General features: G+C 36.9%; 1 protein-coding gene across 2 annotated transcripts in view; it reads right to left on the reverse strand.

Annotated features, from left to right (window-relative positions):
• VIRMA (vir like m6A methyltransferase associated) overlaps nt 1–18,688 on the reverse strand; it is a 59,964-nt gene that overhangs the window by 30,023 nt on the left and 11,253 nt on the right. For both annotated transcript variants that reach the window (XM_045861090.1, XM_045861089.1), the window contains exons 3-7: nt 16,529–16,615; nt 15,175–15,223; nt 13,334–13,502; nt 2,395–2,517; nt 194–466 (exon numbers count right to left, since the gene is read on the reverse strand). In XM_045861090.1, coding sequence (XP_045717046.1) covers nt 194–466; nt 2,395–2,517; nt 13,334–13,502; nt 15,175–15,223; nt 16,529–16,615 — 701 coding nt within the window. The remainder of the gene's footprint in view (nt 1–193; nt 467–2,394; nt 2,518–13,333; nt 13,503–15,174; nt 15,224–16,528; nt 16,616–18,688) is intronic.

An 18,688-nucleotide genomic window follows, 5' to 3' on the forward strand; every position in this document is an offset into this window, starting at 1 on the left:
GTTGACAGAAAACAAAGTAGCAACATGACAAAAAGTTGAAAATCCCACCTCTAGTCAAGCCCAGTTATATTCCAACCCTTGGGTTTCTTGAAAGTCTATCTTTGCTATAAATTCGTTTGCACTGCTCAAAGAAAGGTACATCAAGTTAGCTTCTGGCACTTGAAACTGAAAAGTCCTAGCTAATGTAACCCACCTTCACCTTCTTCATCTTCTTCACCTTCTTCCTCTTCGTCTTCCTCTTCCTCTTCAGCAATACTGTCCACTGTTTGGCGATCATCCTCATCTTCATCCTCTTCTTCCTCTACTTCCACATCATCCTCATCATCCTCTCCTTCTTCTTGCTGTTCCTCTTCTACTTCCCCTTCATCAGAATATTGACCTTCTTGGGGAACAGAATTCCGATCAGGAGAAATGGGCTCAAAGTAATCTTCTCTATGTGGAGCATCTTCTTCCTTGTCACCGGACACTGGAAAATTGATTATGTTTTAAATTCTAACCATACAGATTATTTTTTAAATTCTTTAATTACAACTGACATACACAATATTATTGTTAGCTTCAGGTGTACAGTAATTAGACATTTAGATACTTTACAAAGTGATCACCCTGATAAGTCTAGTAACTGTCTGACACCATACATACTTATTTCAATACTACTGACTACATTCCCAATGCTGCAGTTTACATCCCTATGACTACCTTTATAACTGGCAATCTGTACGTCTTAATTCCTTTCACCGTTTGCACCCATCCACCTAATCCCTCCCTTCTGGTGACCACTTGTTCTCTGTAAGTTTATTTTCTTTCTTCACTTACTTTGTTTTTTAGATTTCACATATAAGTAAAATCACATGATATGTGTCTTCCTCTATCTGACTTATTTCACTTAGCATAATACCTCTAGATCCATTCATGTTATTCCAAGTGCTAAGATTTCATTCTTTTTATCACTGAGTAATTTTTCATTGTATATATGTACCACCTCTTCTTTATCCATTTATCTATTAATGGAAACCTAGATTGCTTCCATATCTTGACCATTGTAAATAATGCTGCGGTAAACACAGAGGTGTGTATATCTTTTCAAATTAGTGTTTTGGATTTTTTCAGATAACTACCCAGAAATGGAATTGTTGAGTCACATGGTAGTTCTATTTTTACATGTATATTTACTTTGCATCCAAGGCTATGTTTACTGATTTTAGACAGAGGGGAAGGGTAGGGGAGAGAGTGAGGAAGAGAAACATCAATGTAAGAAATATCAATTGGCTGCCTCCTGTACAAACCCTGACTGGGAATCAAATCCACAACTTTTTGGTGTACAGGATGATGTTCCAACCAACTGAGCCACCCAGGCAGGGCTCTGTTTTTAATTTTTTGAGAAACCTCCATACTATTTTGCATAGCAGTTGCACTAATTTATATTCACACCAAGTGTGATGAGAGTTCCCTTTTCTCCACATCCACAAACTTGTTTGTAGATTTTCTGATCATAGGCCCTCTGACAAGTCTGAGGTGATATCTTACTGCGGTTTTAATTTACATTTGCCTAATAATTAGTGATGCTGAGCATCTTTTCATATGTCTGTTTCTCAAAAAAGAACATCAGTATGTCCTTTTTTGAGAAACATCTATTCAGGTCTTTAAGGCACAGTTTATTTGACTAGTTTAAATAACATGAGGCAGCAAGACTGGATATTGCAATTACTTAATAACATTTTACATGATTTAGCTTATCAATATTGTTTTTTTAAAAAGTTGCTTTAAAAATATTACAAGTATACATTGCGAAACTTTATATAGTGAGAATTAATCAAGTATATTACTTTATATATACCATAAACTAGTCCTTTACTTTTTACATATTAAGTAACTATGAAGACCTTCATCTCTTCCAATACATAATGCTTATTTTTACTGGTACTCTTCTGTATATACCACTATAGCACATTAACACTTTATTTTCAAGGCAATGTTGGTACAGCTGCAAATGAATTAACTGATTTTTTAAAAAGTAAGTTAATCAAAAACACAAGGAAATACTGCACAGTAAGAAAAGGAAAGAAACATTTATCAAGATTTGATTACTAGCATTTTTTTTTCTTTAATCTAAAAGCACTATATAGTCCTGACTGGTGTGGCTCAGTTGGTTGGGATGTTGTCCTGCAAAGCAAAAAGTTGTTGGTTCTATTCCCGGTCAGGGCACATGCCTGGTTTGTAGGTTCAGTTCTCAGTCAGGGTGTGTGCCAAAGGCAATAGTTTAATCAATGTTTCTCCCTCTTTCTTCCTCCCTTCCCCTCTCTCTAAAAATAAATAAAATCTCAGAGGAGGAAAAAAGCACTATTAACATTAATCAAGAGTGTTAAAAAAAACTAGCACTGGTTTTATTTGTACCTGGCAAAGGCATGGGATCATCTTCATCATCATCAGGTGGAGGTGGTCCTGGTGGAGTTCTTGGTCCCCTTGGCTGTGGTCTTGGAGGGCTTCCATTAAACTGATCTTCTTTCTCCCCATCAGCTACAGTTTTATTAGAGATAGAAAAAGAACGTTCAAATTATTAAAAGTACAGAGAAATGAATGCATGACAATAACAGTGTTCATCATTTGAATTTTTCATCTTCAGGATTTACTGATTTACTTTTCTGTCCTGATGTCTACTAGAAATTTTGCTAATTTATATTAATGAAACACAATTTCTGACTTCCCATATACCAAAACATACTGTATATACTTTTAAGCATTATCCCAGAGAAATAAACTTATTTTCCTGCAGGAAGGTATACATGAATGTTCATACCAGCCTTTTGTACAACAATCAAAAACTGAAAACTACCTAAATGTCATTCAAGGATTGACTGGTTAAAAAAACTATTATACATTCATACAATGTAATACTACTCAGCAATAAAAAAGAACAAACTACTAATACATGCAACAAAATAGATGAACCTCAAATTAATTATGCTGAATAAAAGAATAAAAGAAGTAAATCTCAAGAAGATACCTACTGCATGAACCATTTATGTGACATTAATAAAATAATATAATTATAGTGACAGAAACAGATTAGTGGTTGCCAAAGGTTAGGGATGGGTGAAATAGGTATGGCTATAAAAGAGTAACACCAGGGAATCTTGTGATGGTATAATCAAGTTTCTTGATTGTGGTGATGCTTATGAAAGGCCAGACATGACATAAAATTGCATACAATTGCACCCCCCCACACACACACACAAGTGCATGTGTAACTGATGAAATTTGAACAAGCTCTACAGACTGTACCTGACACAGACACCCACCCACAGTGTCCGCGGCATCATAGATGAGACATTGACACAGACTACCGAGTCCTGTGGAGGAAAAGGGACAGCATGGCTACCCTCTCAAGGGAAGGGCACCTCAGAGTGGCCTGGCCACTCTCTCAAGAGGAGAGCACCCCGATCTTTGCCGTCACAGGTCTTTATTGACTTTCAATTTGCACAGGGATACAGGTAAAGTTCATTAATCATTGTCAGGCGGTAAGGATCAAACAACAGATAACATACAAAGAACTATGAGGGCCTCTTCTGAGTCAGGGTCTGTTAGCTAATGGGCTACAAAACTTTGAGAAACAAACTCATTTCCTGCTCAGACGGTTATCATTTAATTAAGAGCATTCTTAGCAAAGCAGATTTCACAGGTCTTTACCAATTCTTTCTCAGGCCTGATCACCTGGGGACCTGCCCTATCCAGCATAGGGCTGCACCGCCCTCTATCATTCTTTTAGGATTAAGTCAGGCAGAGCAAGCAAGGTAGCCAAGAGATAGGAGACTTCTCCTAGGCAGAATGAGGACTCAGGCTTTGTCAAAGCCGACGGACGAGGGGCCATCACCCCCTTTCTTCATTGCCCCCCAAGTCCTTCCCTGGGATCTCCACATGATCATGTCTGTCTTAGGTCGTTCCCCCCTTGGGGAATCTTACCTGTCATTGGCTAAATGATCAAGCACTGGGGGCCAGTTATGGAAAAAGGAGCAGAAGCTGCTCCTGCCAGGGAGATAAGCTTTGTCTCCTTAGGGGCTTATGGTCCAAAGGTCGCTCACTCTGCCTTAGCTATAGGGGGGTTACAGCTCCTGAAACCAGGCAGAGCGGTTCCCAACATCTCCCCCTTTTTTGTTTTTAAAATCAAATGTAGTTGTTAAGCCTGTGAAACCTACTATTTGCTGTTTTCTAATGTGATCTTAAGAAAATAACATATATATCATAAAGCACAAATACGGATTAAGACAAAGGAGCACCCAAGGACTGCTGGGACCCAAACTTGTAAATTCAGTCCATTGAAAAATGTTGCAAATGCAAGGGAACAATAAGAGTAACAGGTCTGGTTACACTTCAATCTTTGGGAGAATTAGCACACACTTCAGAAAGTTACTTTAAAGATATGTAGCAAGGGCTTGCTGCCTGAACTCAGGGTGAGAGAGTTTTAGCAAGAGCAAGTCACAAAGCAGCCTAGGCCTGATTTCCCACAGGAGAACTTCTACACGGGCATGGTCCTGCATGCCGACTCGCCCCCCACTGGTTTTCCATGTGGGTGCTGGGCCACATTTCCACATCTGGCAAAGCGGCTCCCTACATGTACCAAAGCCAATGTTTTTGTTTTGACACTGTACTACAGTTGTAAAAGATGTTAGGACTGAGGGAAGCTGGGGAAGAGTTCAGAAACGTCCCTGTACATTTCTCTGCAAAATCTTATAAATCTATAATTACATCAAAATAAAAAGTTAAAAATATACATACACACATATACATACAGGGCATGAAGTGTCAGTTGTAAAATAAGTTGGTACATTTAACAAAATTTTAGAGTAGCTATTATACGTCAGGCACTGTAATAAAACTACAGATCAATGAAATTCAAATCCAGTTCTTACAAAGTGTAAACAAAATGGACAAACTCTTAGCTACACTCACCAAGAAAAAAGAGAATTCAAATAAATAAAAGAGGAAATAAAAGAGGAAATATTTTAACTGATACCACCAAAATATAAAGGATCCTAAGAGACTATGAAAAATCATATGCTGCCTTGGCTGATGTGGCTCAGTGGAATGAATGCTGGCCTGCAAACAGAAAGACTGCAAGTTCAATTCCCAGAACACATGCCTGGGTTGTGGGCCAGATCCCCACTTGCGGGTGTGTCAGAGGCAACCAATTGGTGTTTCCCTCTCTTTCTCCTTCCCTTCCTCTCTTGCTAAAAACACATAAATAAAATCTTAAAAAAAAAAAAGCCAACAAAGTGAACCTAAAAGAAATAAATTCCCAGAAACATGCAACCCATTAAAAATGAAATATGATAATATAGAAAATCTAAACAGACAAGTTACTAGTAAGGATACTGAATCAGTAATAAAAAACCTCCTAGTAAACAAAAGTCCAGGACCAGACAGCTTCACTAATCAAATTTTCAAAGAAATAATACTAATCCTTCTCAAATTCTTCCAAAATACAAAAGAAAAAACCCTTCCAAACTCATTTTTTGAGGCTAGAATTACCCCAATACCAAAACTAGACAAGGGTGCCATAAAAAAAAGAAAATTTCAGGCCAACATCACTGATGAATATAGGTGCAAAAATTCTCAAAAAAGTATCAGCAAACCAAAATCAGTAATACATTAAAAGGATAATACACCATCATCTAATGATCTAATGGGATTTATCCTGGAGATACAAGGACAGTTCAATATCCTCAAATCAATCAATATGATACACCACATTAATAAAATGAAGGATAAAAATCACATAATCATCAAGAGATACAGAAAAAGTGTTAAGACAATATTCAATACCCATTTATTGTAAAAATCTCAAAAAAGTGGGTACAATCCTGGCTGGGGCGGCTCATGGATTGAGCGCCAGCATGGGAACCAGAGGTTCCCCGGTTTGATTCTCAGGGTACATGCCTGAGTTGTGGGCCAGCTCCCCAGTAGGGAGTCCGGTGAGAGGCAACCATACATTGATGTTTCTCTCCTTTCTCTCTCCTTACCCTCTTTCTAAAACTAAATAAATTAATTTTTTTTTAAAGTGGGTACAGACTAAACATATGTAACAAGCTAGCATCACACTCAACAGTAAGGAAGCCAAAAGATTTTCCTCTAAGATCAGAAACAAGACAAGGGTACACACTCTAGCCACTTTTATTTAACATAGCACTGGAAGTCCTAACCACAGTAGTTAGGCAAGAAAAAGAAATAAAAGGCTTCCACACTGAAAATGAAGAAGTAAAACAGTCACTATTTGCATATGACATCTGTCTGGAAAAGTCCAGCCATTGTTAATATAACAAGAACAGTTGGTGTGACATCGATGTAACAAGGACAGTGGACTTGAATGTACATGCATGAGCAATGGTGACTTCATTGTACTAGTCAGTGGGGGAGGTAGACACTGTTAAGTGAGCATGAGTACTGTATGGCCATCACATTCAAAATGACTGAGTAGAGCAACAAATCCGCTCAAATTTTGCGTTAGGCTTGAACATTCCTCCATGGAAACTATTTAGATGATTTAGAAGGCCACAGCTATGGGCAACTGGTGATTGGCAGCTTCATCAGGGCAATGTACCTACTTACACATCATGTCTCACACAGAATTTTTTGGCAAAACAACAAATCACTCAGGACACTCAGCCCCACTACAGCCCAGGCTTGGTGCCCTGAAACTTCTGGCTTTTCCCAAAATTAAAATCATCTTTGAAAGAGAAGAGACTTCAGACCATCAATGAGATTCAGGAAATACAAGGGGGCAGGGGATGGCGACTGGAAGAACTGTGTGAAATCCCAAAGTGCCTACTTTGAAGGGGACTAAAGCATCAATATCCTATGTACACTGTTTTTTGATTCTTCTTCAACAAACATCTCTATTTTTCATAGTATGTGTCTAGAAAGTATAGATATACTAGTATACTTTCTAGAAAGACCTCATCTATAAATAGAAAACCCTAACAACTGTTGGAACTAATAAATGAGTAAAGTTGCAAGATATAAAATCAATACACAAAAATCTGCTGGGTTTCTATATAAAAAAAATAGACCACCTAGAAATAAACTTAAATAAGGAGGTAAAAGACTTATATACTTAAAACTTAAGATACTAATGAAATTGGCCCTGGCTGGCGTAGCTCAATGGATTGAGCATGGGCTGCGAATCAGGTATCACAGGTTCCATTCCCAGTCAGGGCACATGCCTAGGTTGCAGGCCATGGCCCCCAGCAACCACGCATTGATGTGTCTGTCTGTCTGTCTCTTTCTCTCTTTCTCTCTCTCTCCCGCTTCCCTCTCTAAAAAATAAATAAATAAAATCTTAAAAAAAAAGATACTAATGAAATTGAAAAAGACACAAATAAATGGAAAGATATTCTGTGCTCATGGATTGAAGAATTAACATAGAGTACATACCACTCTATGCAATCCTTATTGAAATTCCAATGGTATTTTTCACAAAAATAAAAAAAGCAATCTTAAAATTTCTATGAAACGATGAATAGCCAAAGCAATCTTGGAAAAAAAAGAAGAAGCTGGAGGAATCTCATACCCTTATTTCAAACTGCACTACAAATCTATAGTAATTAAAAACAGATACACAGATCAATCAAACAGAATAAGAAACACAGAAATAAACCCACACATAAATGGTCACTTAATTTACAACAAAAGAGCCAAGAATATACTATGGGTAAGAACAGCATGCTGGAAAAATTGGACAGCCATGTGCAAAAGAATGAAATTGTACTACTATCTTAAAACTATATATAATAATTAACTCAAAATGGATTGAAGACTTGAACATAAGACCTAAAACCATAAAATCCCTAAAATAAAACACATGTGGTTAAGCTCCTTGACATAGGTCTTAAGAGATTTTTTAATCTGACACCAAAGCAAAAGCAGCAAAAGCAAAATTAACAAGTGGAACTACATCAAATTAAAAAAGCTTCTGTACAGTAAAGGAAACCATCAACAACATAAAAAGGCACCCTACGGAATGGGAGAAACTGTTTACAAATCATGTGTCTGATGGGTCTAAAATCCAAAATACATACACAACTCATGTAATTCAACAGCAAGAAAACAAACAATCCATTAAAAAATGGATATTTTTCCAAAGAGAATGTACAGATGGCATATGAAAAGATGTTCAACATCACTAACCATCAGGGAAATGCAAATGAAAACCACAATGAACTATCACCTTGAACTTGCTGGAATGGCTATTATAAAAAAGACTAGAAATAACAAGTGTTGGTAAAGATGTGGAGAAAATAATGTGCACTGTTGGTGAGAATGTAAACTGGTGTAGCCCCACTATGGAAAACAGTAAAGATATACCTCAAAAAATTAAAAATAGAACTATCATATGATGTAGCAATTCCTCTTCTGGATATTTATCTAAAAAAAATGAAAACACTATCTTCAAAAATATACATACTGCCATGTTTGCTATAGCATTATTTACAACAGCCAAGATACAGAAAAAGCACATGTCCACTGATAAATAGTAAAGAAATTATGGTGTATACATTCAAAATAAAATACTCTTCAGCCATTAAAAAAATGAAATCTCCCTATTTGCACTTCATGGATAGACCGTAAGGCATTATGCTAAGTGAAATCAATCAGAGAAAGTGAAATACTATGTCATCTGTTTAAATAAACTATTTTTTAAAAAGAGAGACACACAAATATAAATAAAATATACTCACTGTTCCACAAGGAACTCAGTCTGATAAAAAAAGACAAAAGAGCACAGAAAATGATGGGTTAATAGAAAGAGTGAAAGATAAACTGTGCTCAAGATATAAGAAAAGAGATTAAAATACAGTTCATGACCACCATCAAAGACAAACAGCTCATACCACACTATTAAAACAATACTGAGAAACAAAGGTCATTTTATTTGTGCTCATAAAATGCCAACTATAAATCAGATTATTTACCCCAGTGACATCAATTATAATTTCAAAATGTATTCTTGAATCTCATCTCAACAGCTTACCATGAGTAATACTAGACCCCGGGAAACATGAGCCCAGCTGCCCACTCTATACAAGGAAAGCCACTGAAGTTTACTGCAGTTACTGTTTTTATTGTCTTCAGTTAATAAGCAAAAGGTTCCCAAAAATTGAAAAACCTTCATTAGCCAAGATTTAAACACCAAAAAAATTTGAAATGTGTGCCTGAAAAGAAAAAAATGCCATTAACATGACATTAACATAAACACGCACAACTAACAGTTAAAAATCAGGTGGGATATCTCAATTGCACAGGTCCCACATCAGAAGCCAGGGGTCCCAACCCCACACCAGACTTCCCAGGCTAGGGTTCCAAGTACCAGAAGAAAAGTCCCCATAAATTCTGGCCCTGAAAGCACTTGGAGATTGGGGCTCAGTGACACATGGGCTGCTTAAGTCCCAGGTATTCCTCATAAAGGACCCGCACAATGACTTACTCAGAGGCACTCACTCTGAGCTCCAGTGCTGGAGCAGCAGCTTGAAAGCGGCCAGAGACATAGGAGAGAAACTCAATTGTCTGGCTTTGGGGGAGGGGCTGGTAGGGCAGCTTTCTCCAAAGAGAAGTGCTACCAGAGGCCAGTGTTTCTTTGTTGAGCTTTCCCCCAACTAGAACCAGCAGGCAGGCACCATATCTGAGTCCCCATCAACCTAACACCACTAGCTCCACCCTGGTGACTCTGAGACCCCCACTTCACCCAACATGATAGTCCACCAAAACCACTTTGATTGCTGTTTCCATACAAATGGCCTATCTTGGCTCATGCTGCAGACTTTCCTAAATTCCCTCAAAAGTACACAAACCCCAAAACAAGCAGCATCTGGCCTCAGTGTGCCCAGCAACTCTTGCTAAGTGGCCCCAGGTCCAGCACTAGTAGTAGACACCCTTGGTTTGTCCCAGGCACCTCCAAGCACAGGACAAGTAACAGCCATCTGCAGATAACTTTGTAGCTCATGCAGGGTGGCCCTTGGCAGGGCACAGGAAGCAGCTGACCTTAACCTGTACCTCACCAGTAAACAGCTTCAGACCATGCTGAAGCACTACCCAACCACCTCCACAAACAACACACTCAAGGGACAGAGTCATTGGGCACCAGAGCCCCACTGAAGTGACTACTGCTTGGCCAGGTCAGCCCTGTACATCAGATCCTCTGCTATGAACACAGCAAATCCTCCAATCAGATCTGCATGGGAGCAATCCCTCCCATTGACAATGATAGCAGCAAACAAGGCTCAACTACAACAGGAGGATGTACACAGCCAAGGAATGAGAAGGCACAGAAGGAGTCACTCCTGGAGCACCCAGCTCAGATGAATGGGAAGGCTGCACTGCTGAGTCATAACAGACACCTCCTACGTAAGGCCACTCTACCAAGACCAGGAGACCTAGCAGCTCTACCTATTAAAAAACAAAAAAACAAAAAAGAGTCAGCCAAAATGGGGAGACAAAAAAACATGCCCTAAATGAAAGAACAGAACTCCAGGAAAAAAGAACTAAACAAAATGGAGACAAGCAATATATCAGGTGCAAAGTTCAAAACACTGTTATAAGGATGCTCAATAAAGTAAAGAGTAGGTGAACTCAGTGAAAACCTCAACAAAGAGATAGGAATGTGGCCCTGGCTGGTGTAGCTCAGTGGTTTGAGCACGCGCCTGCAAACCAAAGGGTCACCAGTTCAATTCCCAGTCAGGGCACATGCCTGGGTTGCAGGCCAGTTCTCCAGTGGGGGGCATGCAAAAGGCAACCACACATTGATGTTTCCCTCCCTCTCTTTCTCCCTCCCTTCTCCTGTCTCTAAAAATAAATAAAAATAAAATCTTTAAAAAAAGAGAGAGAGAGAGATAGGTAAATGGAGAGAGAAAACATAAAAAGAACCAGTCAGAAATGAAGAATACAGCACTAAAATGAACAATACATTACAGGGAATCAACAGTAGAGTAGATAAAGCAAAGAATCAAATCAGCAATTTGGAAGCAGAAAACATCCAATTACAACAGAAAAAAAGAGAAAAGAATAAAAAAGTATGAAAACAGCTTAAGGAGCCTCTGGGACAACTCTAACATTTGCATTGTGGGGGTGCCAGGAGGAGGAGAGAGAGCACAAAAAATTGAAAACCATTTGAAAAAATAATGACAGAATACTTTTCTAATCTGGTGAAGGAGATATATACAAGTCTAGAAGCACAGAGAGTCCAAACAAAATGAACCTAAAGGGATCTACACCAAGATACATCATAATTAACATGCAAAAGGTTAAAGGAGAGAATCTTAAAATTAGCAAGAGAAAAGCAGTTAGTTACCTACAGAGGAGCTCCCATAACATTTTCAACAGAACTTTGCAAGCCAAAAAGAACTGGTGTGAATTATTCAAGGTAATGAAAAGCAAGGAACTAAAACTAAGATTACTATTCCCAGCAAAGCTATTATTCAGAATTAAAGCACAGATAAAGAGCTACCCAGGCAAGAAAAAGCTGAAGTTCATCACCACCAACCAGTATTACAAGAAATATTGAAGAGTTATAAGAAGGAAGAAGAAGGAAGCCCTCCAGAAGATAAGTCAGGTTTTTTTGCCCTCCACCCTTGTACATATCAACAATTACCTTAAATGCAAATGTGTTAAGTTTTCCAACCAAAAGACATATGGTGGCAGAAGAGGTAAAAAAAAAACAAGACCCAGCCCTGGCTGGCGTAGCTCAGTGGATTGAGCGCGGACTGGGAACCAAAGTGTCCCAGGTTTGATTCCCAGCCAGGGTACATGCCTGGGTTGCAGGCCATAACCCCCAGCAACCGCACATTGATGTTTCTCTCTCTGCCTATTTCCCTCCCTTCCCCTCTAAAAATAAACAAATAAAATCTTTAAAAAAAAAAAAAAAAGACCCTTACATATGCTGTGCACAAAAGACTCACTTTGGATTGAAAGGCAAACAGATTGAGAGGAATAAAAAAAATGTGTGTCTGTGTGCGTGCGCATGTGTGTATCATAAAAATGAAAACAAAACAAAACAAAAAAAAACCCTGGTATAGCAATACTTATACCAGACAAAATAAACTTTAAAACAAAGGCTATAACAAGAGACAAAGAATAACCCAGCAATTCTCCTCCTGGGTACTTATCTGAGGAAACCCAAAACACTAAATTGAAAAGACATACACATCCATATGTTCACTACACCATTATTTACAATAGCCAACATATAGAAGCACGTGAGTGTGCCTCAGCAGATGAATGGACAAAGAAGTAGTGCATATATCTAATGGAATATGATTCAGCTATAATAAAACTAAAATCTTGCCATCTGCAACAACATGGATGGACCTAGAGAGTAGGATGAATGAAATAAGTCAGACAGAGAAAGATAAATGCCATTTGATTTCACTCATATGTGGAATCTAAAAAACAAAATAAACAAGCAGACCAAAAACAAACTTAGATACAGAGAACATTTTGACATTTGCCAAATGGGAAGATGGTTGGAAGGATGGGTGGAAAAGGTGAAGGGATTATGAAATACAAACTGGTGGCTTCAGAATAATCATGGGATGTAAGGTACAACACAGAGAATCTAGTCAATATTGTAACTACATATGGTGTCCGATGGGTATCAGATTTATTGGGGTAATCACTTTGTGGTTTATATAAACGTCTAAGCACTGGGTTGCAAACCTGAAACTAATACAACATTGTACATCAACTCTAATTGGAAAATAAAAAATTTGCCCTGGCCAGTGTAGCTCAATTGGTTGGGCATCATCCCACAAAACAAAAGGTTGCTGGTTGCATTCTGGTCAGGGCACATGCCTGGGTTGCAGGTTTGGCCCCTGGGGGCACATACAAAAGGCAACCAATTGATGTTTGTCTCTCACATTGATGTTTCTCGCTCTCTTTCTTCCTCCCTTCCCCTGTCTCTAAAATCAAAAATTAAGAAGAAAAAAAAATTAAAACTAAAAAAATAAGCATAAAAAATATGTACCAAATCTACTGACTGTTCTTACATTCTTTTAGAGATCATTTGATAGTAAGATATGAGTAACCATTAGATTACATTATCATTTACATATTTAAATATTTAAAAACCTCAGATCAATTTAAAAAGCATTCTAGAAAAGTAGAGAAAGAAAATAAAATGCAACCCCATCAAAATAAAAAGAAACTCAAACAGAAAAGAATGGGAAACTGACAGATTATCTTGCCAAGCCTCAAGCAAAGTTCAAAAGGTATAAGAGCTCTTTGAACTATCTTTTCCTGCTATAATGAACATAAATGTCACTAACAAAAGCACATTTAAAATTCTTACCATGTTTTGGGTTCCTTTTCACACTTGGCTGTGGTTGAGGTGGTGGTGGAGGTGGAGGTGGTGGTGGTGGAGAGTCTCTGTCATGACTTATCACTCTATCCACTGATCCATATATTGCCAGTGTCAGACAATTATACCAGCCTCTCAGCACCAAACCATCAGTATTCACCTGATTTGTTAAAAAAATATATCTTTCAAATTAATGTTTTAATATGCTAGAGTAAACGGATATCAAATTACTTTATGGTTCAACTAAAGTCTTTAAAAGTATGCTGAAAATGCAAAAGTCAATACTGGTGAAAAATCACCCAGAGGCACAGCTTTTATAAGGCCCTCCAGAATCACAATACTTAGGCCTGTCTCAAGAATGTATCTCCCTAGTCCCACACCTCACGCCAACCCTGTTCAAAAAGCTTAACCAGCGCTGCTGATTGGTGTGGCTCAGTGGACTGAGTGCCAGCCTGCAAATCAAAAGGTTGCTGGTTGGATTCCCAGTCAGGGAACATGCCTGAGTTGTGGGCCAGCTCCCCAGCTGGGAGCGTTTGGGGTGGGCAAGAGGCAACTGATTGATGTTTCTCTTTCTTCCTCCTTTCCCCTCTCTCTAAAAATAAAAATAAAATCTTAAAAAAAAAAAAAAAAGCTTAACCAAATTCCCAACAAAGGGAATGAAAATGAGAATGAAATTAAGTGGGAGTTATTGCCAATTAATGAATTAAACCCCAATAATTACAGGGGACATAGAGGTGAACAAAAGTACAAATTTTGCCTAGCCTCAAGATTTATAAAGTCCATAAAATTGTATAGCATTCTTTTTACATGCCCAACTCAAACATGCAAGTATATTTAATGTACTCACATTGTACTTAAAAAGCATTAAAAAGGATGTTTATTAAAGACTTTGTCCTAAAAAGATCAAAGACTTTATCAATGCCGTTAACCTTCAACACATTCTTATAAAAATAACAAGTTTTCTCTCAGAACTTACCTACATTCACTCCCTTATCTTCACAGTAACTACGAAATGCAGTCAGAGCAATTATTATCAACAAATAAGAAACTGGAGTGTTAGTATAAGAACCTAGACTAGAAACCAAAGTCCCTGACTTCTGAATTCTCCTTTTGGTTTACCATGCTAGGTAAAGATAAAAGTAGTAAGTGGTAATGGAATCCCTTCTAGAGGCACAGTAAGGAACAAATTGTTATTCTCCTTGCTAACTCAAGCAAATTCTAGTAAAGAGAAACTGGGGACTAGAACAAAGGCTCATAGACTATGCTCAGGGAGTGACAGACTCCATATAGAAATCCCATTAAAAAGAAGATAAGAGATAAGGAAGAAAAATTTTAGTCTAAACAGGATGAAAAGGATTAAATATCTGTATACCACGAAAAACAAACAGCAGGCTAAGTAATCCTTTATGAGATCACAGTTATTTTTGGATTTAAGATCTTCCATGGTTCAGAGATGCTTCTAGAATGGCATTTGGTATATCAAGAAAAAAAAGGCATATTTTTGATATGAAAGAAACATGAAATATGATTCCTAGGAAACCTTAACTAGAACACAATGGTGTCTAGTAATTTACCTGCTTATCATGTTCTGGAATTGCCCTCTTCTTCCTGACTCAAGTATAAAATTAGAAGAAAGAGCTTTACAGGTGAAAATGACATTACAATGTCTTTGCTCATGAACACAAGAAGAATCAGATAAGTAAGGATGATATTTTGCAGAACTAGAACCAAATAAGCTGACATTCTGCATCACTGGTTTATCTGGGTCAAAAACCCTGAATGAGGTGAAAACAAACAGCAGTAACAAGGTGAAAACTGACTTCTAGAATTACCTTTGAGTTGGGTCTAAAGATGATGGAAGTATTCTCATCATATTCCAGGCTGCCAAAAGAATGGGAATAAATATGTAGGCTCAAACATTGACCGTCACAATTCTTGAAGTCTTTCTTAGATTCAAGCATTTTAATAACATCATGCTAAATTTTCATTTTGCTTTAATAAACTATAAAGTCTGGGTTTTACTGACTCCCCCAAAAATGTTATTTTAAAAAAGTATAAAACAAACCTCTTAGAGATTATGATATAATTAATTTGGGTTGAGTGTGGTATATCAGTATTTTTTTTTAAGCCCCAAATAATTCTAATGTATAGCCAGAATAGAGAGCCACAGCATTATAGTCTTAAAAAAATGTACTATACTGGGACCAAAAATTTTTAAAAGCACCTATTTTTATCATGTAGGTACTGACATAAGGAAAACATTCTATAATATTAAAAATTAGCTGCTTTAGACTATTTAGCTTCCCATCATTTAAAATAAAAGGTTAGCCCTGGCTGGTGTAGCTCACTGGATTTAGCATGGGCTGCAAACCAAAGGGTCACCAGTTCAATTCCCAGTCAGGGCACAAGCCTGGGTTGCAGGCTAGGTCCCCAGTGGAGGCCACCTGAAAGGCAACCGCACATTACTATTTCTCTCCCTCTGTTTCTCCCTCCCTTCCCCTTTCTTAAAAAATAAATAAAACCTTTCAAAAAATAAATAAAATAAAATAAAATGTTAAATCATCAATATAATTTAGTAATGAGTGAAGAATCAATGAAAGAGTAAGTCTAAAAAAACTGTTAATTCCTAATGTAAAATCTTTTCCATTTTTAATTTGCCTTTTAAATTTTTATTTTATAAATAATTTCTAAGTAAATCTAATATCAGAATATCAAATACCAAAATAATTCATTTTAATAATACCTAGCATGTATTAAATAATCCAAAAACGAAGTCTCTAATCACAAAATTCTCATTTTACAAAATGTGACTATGGGATTTTAAATTACACAGTAGTGTGATATAAAAAACAAACACAACATCAGCTCTCATGGTATTTATATACTTTAAAAATCAAAAGGCAATCTTTTCCAAATTAAGTTACTATCAAATCGTGATATGTGTAAAAAATGCATACACCCATAAAAAGCAAACAAAACATGGGTAATGTTTTGCACATTTAAAGTTTTATTTTATAAATAAACTCAACACCTTCTTAGGGGCATGTCATTTCTTTAATATTGCCAACTGATAAAAATTAAACCCTGAGTTCTTGGGTCTACCACCCAATTTCTTCTATCTAAAGTATAGAAAGGCTTGCATACTAATTTATGAATTTCTGGTGAAATTACCTAGTAGGTACATACCTTCCCAAACGGTCGAAAACTGGGGCACTTGGTTTGCTTACGTTGTTAAAGAACAAGTCTAACTGAAATGTGTGTGGAGATGTCTCCCTGTGAATGAAACAAAGTTGAAATGTCAGCCTTTGTAATAAACAGTTCCTAAATTTAAAAAAAAAAAAAGTACATACAGATTTAAGATCAATTCTAGAATTAAGATATAATGTTCCTGATTTAAATAGCAAAAGTATACAGTTAATTGTAAGATTTTCTGTAATTTTATTCACATCCAATTGTCAAGTAGCCAGTATCATTTTTAAAATTTTAATCATTAAGCATCTTTTACCTGCTACTTGGGATCATTCTAAAACACCTAAGTATTTAAAATTTTTAATTGGCCCTGGCTGGTGTAGCTCAGTGGATTGAGTATGGACTGCAAACGAGAGGGTTGCCGGTTCTATTCCCAGTCAAGGCACATGCCTGAGTTGCAGGCCAGGTTCCCAGTATGGAGTGTGCTAGAGGCAACCACACAATGATATTTCTCTCCCTCTCTTTCTTCTTCTCTTCCCCTCCCTCTGAAAATGAATAAGTAAAATCTTTAAAAAAAATTTAATCTATTTTAAAGGGAAATTCTAATTACCAGTAATGGGGTTATCTAGTTTTATAATTCTCTGTATCATTATTTCCTTTCATTAGCAAAATAAATCAGAAGTTAACTAACTTCAAGTTGAATATTATAATTTGATTTCAACTTAATCCACATTAATACAAATTGATAATAATTTAAGCATCAAAGCCCTAAATTGTGACTTAAAGCTTAAAACTGAAATCTGCATGGCAATAATTTACATGCAATATTTTGATTTTTGTAGATTTACAGTTAAATTAAAGCTTATTTAATCTGCATTACAATGAACTCTTGCTACATTAGATATATATACAACCCTTAGCTGAAATTCCTTAGGCTCATCTGAAAATCTTGATTTTAAACACTGCTTGCTTTGTTATTTACAAAAAATCCAAATGGTAAAAAGTGTAATACCCAAAGTACTATCACAGAAATTTCCTCATGCACTTTTGGCAGACGTACAAATAAGTATGATCATTCTGAAAGATAATTATGGAAATAAAATTCATGAAACTGAGAAAATATTCACACCATTTGATCCAGAAATACTTTTTTCTAGAAAGTATATCTATAGCAACACTCATATGCAAAGATTTTTTTTTTCAGGAAGATGTTCATTATAACCATCTAATGGTCCCCACCTGAAGAACTAGCCAAATAATTACACTCATTAGATTATGCAGCCATTAGTAATCATATTTCCAAATAAAACTGAATGATGTGAAAAGTAGTCCTGACACAATGTTAAATGAAATAAAGAAATACACAGAATGGTATACAGTGGGGTCAGCATAGCAACATACATTTACCTTACCTGAATTCAACTATTACACACTCAGCAACTCTAGTCCTCTCCCTCCTATCCTTCCTCTTTAAACTAGACCCTGGTCTCCAATATCTCGAAAAAGGAAAAAGGGCTGATAGTAAATTCGTTACTTTTATGGCACCAAAGACTCAGGGCCTGGTCACTTAAAAGCTATTTAAAGAATCAATGGTAATTTCACTGCACTAGACTTTCATCTTTAAAGATTTTATTTATTTTTAGGGAGGGAAGGGGGGGAGAGAGAGAGAGAGAGAGACAGAGACAGAGACAGAGACAGAGACAGAGACAGAGACAGAGACATCAATGTGCGGTTGCTGGGGGTTATGGCCTGCAACCCAGGCATGTACCCTGGCTGGGAATCGAACCTGGGACACTTTGGTTCCCAGCCCGCACTCAATCCACTGAGCTACGCCAGCCAGGGCTTAGACTTTCATCTTAAAACTTGTTGAGTCAAACCTAACCTTGTGTAAGGTACCATATTTACAAAAAATAACAAACCATATATAAAAAGACATGTTAAAAAACAGCGAGGATTCTCTCAGGATAAAGGGATTATAGGATTTTAATTTTACTTATATAATTCTAAATCTTACAATAAAACAGTTGTAAAGTATGCTGCACAGATATTATCTGATATCTAACATTACTTTCAACTTTCAGATGTCAGGCTTCCTGACATCTTAAATTTGTGTAACTGAATTAATACTTCATTTTACTGTTGTGTAACATATTGTGT

Source organism: Phyllostomus hastatus, unplaced genomic scaffold (genome assembly GCF_019186645.2).
Source record: "Phyllostomus hastatus isolate PE091 unplaced genomic scaffold, TTU_PhHast_1.1 phas_scaffold_21, whole genome shotgun sequence".
Classification (NCBI taxonomy): domain Eukaryota; kingdom Metazoa; phylum Chordata; class Mammalia; order Chiroptera; family Phyllostomidae; genus Phyllostomus; species Phyllostomus hastatus.